General features: G+C 49.3%; 2 protein-coding genes across 2 annotated transcripts; both read left to right on the top strand.

Moving 5' to 3' along the window:
* Positions 1–1,269: 1,269 nt before the first annotated feature.
* On the top strand, positions 1,270–3,425 carry N7517_009599 (uncharacterized protein; the record flags this gene model as incomplete). The annotated part of the gene is made up of 2 exons (XM_056727322.1): positions 1,270–3,198; positions 3,264–3,425. 2 exons carry the CDS (start codon positions 1,270–1,272, stop codon positions 3,423–3,425), a joined length of 2,091 nt encoding a protein of 696 aa, XP_056575894.1.
* A 1,588-nt stretch (positions 3,426–5,013) lies between these two features.
* On the top strand, positions 5,014–6,444 carry N7517_009598 (dolichyl-phosphate beta-glucosyltransferase; the record flags this gene model as incomplete). Its single annotated transcript, XM_056727321.1, has 3 exons — positions 5,014–5,127; positions 5,244–6,035; positions 6,100–6,444. 3 exons carry the CDS (start codon positions 5,014–5,016, stop codon positions 6,442–6,444), a joined length of 1,251 nt encoding a protein of 416 aa, XP_056575893.1.
* Positions 6,445–6,467: the final 23 nt, after the last annotated feature.

The raw sequence follows: 6,467 nt of genomic DNA, 5'->3' as shown, positions 1-6,467 counted from the left end.
CAGCCATACATCGACCCATTTGCAAGTTTTGTTGCATGATTGCACCTCAACCGGAAGTTCAAGGAACCCCATCCACTGGCGATTTAATACCTGAGTGCGCAGAATATAGCGTCCCCTAGAATGTGAATCAAACCCTAGAAGACCAGCCATTGATCAGAAATTGCCTCACCTGGGTGAGCCAAAGAGGAAGTGCCGGATTGTTCACTTCGTAGTCAATGCTCAATGGCAACCCGAAATCGCTCTAGTTAACCCGGGTCACCCTAATACCCAGGTGGACGAAGAGCAACACAAAAGCTCTTTGGCTAGAAACGCCATGGTCCTTGTTAGAGCTTGGTCAAAACAACCGGTGTGCTTAAGCTCGGTAATAGTGACAAAAGAGCGGTGACGGGACAAACAATGCCCAAGGGCTGCAAGGATAGGCGTCGGGACTCCAAAGAATTTTCCTAATCATCAGGCGGCGCATGTCATATCTGTTGGGAAACAATAAGGACAGTTGTTAGGCAATGACGGAGTATAGAGTTGAACTGTACCAGTGAGGCAAATAATTGAGAGATCAGCCGTTTTAAATAAAACCTATTTCAATTTTTTTACCTGGATGATATGGCCATAGAAAAAAGTGAAGCGAGTGATATAGCTCAGGGTACCGTTGAGGAAAAAAATTTGGACTTGGCATGAGAGGCCAAGGTGTTCGAACGTTCCATATCGGAGAAAAAACAATATAATGAAAGGCAACCAGTAAACCTTGAATGACGAAAATACCCTGCGCACAATGATAGGCCCTTGATCGGCACACATACAGGGCTAGTCTCAACCACTCAGCTGGGTAGGCTGCCTTGCAGCCATCTGGGAATTCTAGTTTCCGTATGCATTTGCATAAATATAATCATTTTCCCCTCTTTTTATACCCAGATGTGGATTCTAAACTCTCATCTCTTTATTCCGGGTACGTTGGGCACCCTAATGACTCAGATGATAAACTAATGTTCCCTAGGTTGAAATGGGCGAGCTGTGTAAGGAGGCAAGGCCTCGGCGTTTTTACAGGTTGGCTGCCAAGACTCGACTCCCAGACATAGTCCGTAGCGACGTGTCACCTAGGCAAGTCGATTCCTTTTATTACTTAAATATCTTTTTAACTGTTTATAAAGGCGATCTATTAAAAGATCATTGCCAGAAGAAAACTCTGGATCGATGGGTACCCACGGCTGCTCGGCCAGGCCACCAATAGGTGTTCGGCCCAATTCGACCGGCGTCCTAGGAGACGATTGCACTATGGAAACGCTCAGTAGCTGCGACGCACGAGCTCTCAGAAGTCCCACTCGCACCAGTGTAGGGCATGTTGACAAATCTCGTCGCCCGAACAGCTTCTGGGTCTCCAGAGAGCCTCGGCGGTTGTCGGCGTCGGCTTCTCAGCTAAAACCCGACGTGCCTCAACTAAATGGATGCCTCGCAGATCAGAAGGCTGAGAACAATGCGCCTCAGCAGGAAGAAAAATCGCAGTTAGCTCAAGGTTTTACGACACGTCCAGAATTGCAAAGATCACATTCAACGCCCATTGCTGTGCACGGTCAAAATGCCGGTGGAATTCAGAAAGTTCCTCACACCATACAAGCGCAAGGGCAAAAATTATGGCATACAGAAAATGTTCAACTATTAAAGCAAAATGTGGAAATAATGGAGGCAACGGAAGTCGCTCAGGAAGCAAGGCCTCATGAAATGTTTAGGCAACCGGATACCCACACCATCACCGAAGAGCAACTGATCAATGAAGTGCGGGGAATCTATACAGGCCTTGTCATGGTGGAAAAGAAGTGCATCGAGATCGACAGGCAACAAGTGCAATCAAAGGCCGAATTATCACAGGCTAAGTGGCAAACACTCGTCTCATTACACCGAACACTACTTTACGAACACCACGACTTTTTTCTCGCTTCCCAACACCCATCAGCTGGTCCTGTTCTCAAAGAACTGGCTGATAAGTACGCAATGCCGGCGCGCATGTGGCGTTATGGAGTGCACTCATTCTTGGAGCTGTTGCGTCAGAAACTCCCCGGCTCGATGGAGTATATGCTCGACTTTATCTACCTCTCGTACTCGATGATAACATTGCTGCTGGAAAGCGTGCCCGGTTTCAGAGAGACTTGGATCGAGTGCCTGGGTGACTTAGCGCGGTATCGCATGGCCGTAGAAGAACTTGACAAGAAGGATCGCGAACTCTGGGCAGGGGTGTCGAGGTATTGGTATAATCAGGACGCAGACCAAAGCCCAGAGAACGGCCGCATCCAGCATCATCTTGCTGTTTTAGCACGCCCAGATGTGCTTCAGCAGTTTTTTCACTACACGAAAGCATTGATCAGTGTACGCGCATTCCCAAATGCTCTCGAGAGCATGACACAGCTAGTCACTCCTATCATGAATCAGGACCAGAAGCACAACTTGATAAATTCGTTCGTGGCTGCCCACGGTGCGCTTTTTATGCAGGCTCCGGTCGATAAGTTTGTCTCTCAGGCGAACATGTTTCTTGCTACTCTACGTAAGGAAATTAGCCGGGTAAGCCGACACGGACAGCAAGGTGTCCAACTTACGTCTTGCAATATCGCTGCGATATTTCAATATGGGGGCAAAAATGGAGTGATGGAAACAGATTTCACAGTGAAATTACGCAATCCCACAGCAGAAGATCGCCTAGCGGCAATGAAGTGGGCATCTAATGCAACTGCTGCAAATCCTACCTATCCCACATATAGCGACCTCTCGTCCCAACTTGCATTCCGGGCGAGCTCCCTCGCTTTTCACACATTAATCGTCATGCTCGGCCAAATCGGTGACCCAAACATGTATCCGAGTGTGCACATCTCTATGGCATTTGTGTGGTGTCTCACACTCAACCCAGCGGCTATACAACGACTAGAGCCATTGGTTCCGTGGTCGCTACTTGCAAGTTATCTCAACACCTTGTTCCGTCCCGACACAATCATTTCGAAGATTGAAGACGAATCATTCCCGCTTCTTGACGACTCTACTACACAGCAGCTACCGGAGGACTTTTTGATCAGGGGACAGGCATGGAGCCGGCTTTATTACCCAGAACGGTTCTTTGAGGGGGCTCCTACAGAAGACAATAGACCATCAACAGAAGAACATTCGACAGTGATACCCAGAAGACATCGATGTCTTTGGCTTGGAGTACGGATCGCGACTGTCTGTTTGCCCCTGTGTTATGTTCCTATGCGCACATTTAATACTGACTATATATCTCGTATTAGTACAACCGCTGGATGACCTACGACCAGACACGACGGTTCACGCCCACCCGATTAGCAGAAGAATTTGCGCCAATCGCAGAATCCCCCGCTTATCTCTATGGTAATCCTTATTCACTAGGAACTGAGACATCATCCTTCGAACAGGAGATGCAGGAAGCTTGAAAACGCGGTTGGGTGACTACTGGCTTTGTTGGTGGCTCCGTTGCGGCGTAGGCTGCGCGCCTTGACGGGGATCATTTCGGGGCTGGTAGAAACCTGGGGGTTTCTGTTTTTTTTTTTTTTTTTCTTGTTCGAATCAGTGCTCAAGCCTTGTTGAGCGCGAATCATTCCTTTGGGCCCTTTCCGTACACGAAGCCAGAGAGTGGATCCCTTTCTTGCGTTATTACCAGACTGGAAATCAATGAGTCGCCATGACTACACGACAGATATCAGATATCAGATCACTCTCTGGACCCACCCTGGAAGGCCTGCCTCCGCCTGGACCACTCTCCAAGGACTGGACCGTTTGGGATCTCCAAGGATTATCGCATCCATTGCCAAGGATCCATGGGAACTTAGCCTGTCCCGGGATGCTCTCGCTTCTGTCCGTTTGGTCCCATACTGATTGGAAACCTAGCCTGTCCCGGGATGCTCTTGATTTTATCCACCCGGTTCCATGATGATTTGGAAGGTTCGCAAGCCTTTCTGATCAGTTGTTAGATATTGGACTATGCCATTCCACCATGGTTGGAATTGTCCTTTTGAAAACCAAGACTCCTGCTTCAATTAATCTCTTGGTTCGGGTTATCGCGTACCCCTTCTATCCAGAGGGGGCACTCGGGGTTATTAGAAATAAGTCATCCTTGACTTATCGATGTGTTGTTTTGGAATTGCTATTTGGAGGAAGGATTGTTGCAAGTATAACAGAGGACACAAGGTTAGGGAAGCAAAGTGCTAGGATGAAGGACAAATTAGATGATAAGAGAAGGAAAGTATTTGAATAAAAACATGGAAGCTTTTAGTGTCAGTTCCTTCCTATTTAGGAAGTGTTTGCATATAGTATATGGATACCTATGTATGTATACATACCCGCGGGATCGCACTTGTCCATTACTCACATACTTTGTTGTCACCGTCTTTATAGCTTGTGGATAGCAGCATGGCCAGCAAATAGTCTGTAGGCCATGATCCTGTTCTCTCTGAGTCGGTTTCCTTTGCTACCTGTTGCTAGAGACAGTCCTCTAGCTTTCCCCACCGATGAACATTCTGAAAGCGCATATTCACAGTGAGCAGCGCCATCTGATAGGGAAGAACCAGCTCTTGTATGCGGCAACGTCCATTCAATGTTCCAAGAGGCCGACCTATGCGATTCGGGGTAAACACGTATACATAGGTAAATGTACTACAATATACGCGAACTATAACATGTTATAAAAAAAAAGTGTTTATAACATATAATATAGTATAGTAGAATATATAAAATGTACCAGAATATAGTAGAATATAGCTATGAACCGTGACTCCCGGATGTGGATCGGATCCATTATCGGCTTGCGCGTTGCCGATAAAAGGCCAAGCTGGCGATTATACATTCCTCCCCCTCCCTTCTGCCTCTTCAAATGGGGAGGATCATTCTACCTTACCTCCATGAATAATCAATTTCTTTCTCAGACCTAAGTGCTTGCCTTCTCCCTTCGGGCATCACTCACGTCTTTCCCATTCCGCATCTCTTCCGTCTCCGCATCTGACGTCCAGCTCGTCACTCTCCACAATGGCGGCAGCTTGGGGCGAGGTCTGTCGCCAATGCGTCAATACTGCGGCAGAAACCCCAGTCCAGATCTTACTCATTGCTGCCCTAGCCACTTTGCTGGGACTATTTGTTCTAGTGAGTCCACATTTCCCTCGCTCCGCTTATACCAGCCAGATCGCGCGGTGGCACTCCAGACCGTGTAGCCCCAATTGCAATTTACTAACCTGCCAATTCTTCTTGCAATCATTTAGTTCTCATTATTCATATTTTTCGTTGCGCCAGTCCCACGAGAAGCTCTACCTGAAGAAAAGAAGTATAGAACACTCGCCAAAGATGGATCCGTGACAGACCCCGAACCCCTACCCTGCTGGCTCGAAAGCCTAGACACCAAAAAGAGCACTCACAACTCCACCCCAACCCACACAATCGCACCAGCCGAGCTATTCATGTCCGTGGTGGTACCAGCCTACAACGAGGAAGACCGGTTAACCGGCATGCTAGAAGAAGCCGTCAACTACCTGGAGCACATGTACGGGCATACCGCCAGTATCATCGCCCGTGCTAGCAGTCCAGGCACAATGGAGACGCGCTCAATGCGCAAACGCAAGCCGAACGGGGATATCACCAGCGACGCCGCGGGCTCGGCCTCGGACCGCGGCTGGGAGATCATCCTCGTCTCCGACGGGTCGACAGACCGCACGGAGGAAGTGGCATTCCGGTTCGCGCGCGACCACCAGCTCTCTCTACACCCCAAGGGACACGCGGGTCCGTGGACACCCAAGGCTGCGGAGGGCGTTCATATCCCGCCGGGCACGATCCGCGTCGTGAATTTGACTCATAACCGCGGCAAGGGCGGCGCGGTTACACACGGTATGCGCCATGTCCGTGGGCAGTATGTTGTCTTCGCGGATGCGGACGGGGCGAGCAGGTTCGATGATCTGGGCAAGCTTGTTGGGGCTTGTCGGGATGTAGAGGATGCGAAGGGGCGGGCGGTTGCTGTTGGATCGCGGGCGCATATGGTTGGGAGTGAGGCTGTCGTGAAGGTATGATATTTGATATCTGGGTGCTGGCATGCTTGCGAGGTCGATTACTAACTCTGCTCGATAGCGATCCAAGCTGCGAAACTTCTTGATGCACTCGTTCCATTTGATTCTACGGCTCATGACACCTCCTAAAACGGCTACCGTCAAGGATACACAGTGCGGGTTCAAGCTGTTCTCCCGCAGTGCGCTGCCTTTTATTGTGCCGTACATGCATTCCGAGGGCTGGATCTTCGATGTTGAGATGCTCATGCTGGCTGAGTTCGCTCAGATCCCTGTGGCCGAAGTGCCTGTGGGGTGGAGAGAAGTCAAGGGTAGCAAATTGAATGTCTTACGAGATAGTATTGGCATGGCTTGGGGTCTGGCTGTTCTGCGGGCAGCTTGGTCGCTGGGTGTTTATAGACAGCGTTGATCAGATGAGGAACATGATTGTTC

This window comes from Penicillium concentricum (genome assembly GCF_028827145.1).
Source record: "Penicillium concentricum strain IBT 3081 chromosome Unknown utg000004l_segment0_segment0, whole genome shotgun sequence".
Classification (NCBI taxonomy): Eukaryota; Fungi; Ascomycota; class Eurotiomycetes; order Eurotiales; family Aspergillaceae; genus Penicillium; species Penicillium concentricum.
The sequence above is the reverse complement of the archived record's forward strand: the minus strand, read 5'-3'. Positions and strand labels throughout refer to the sequence as shown.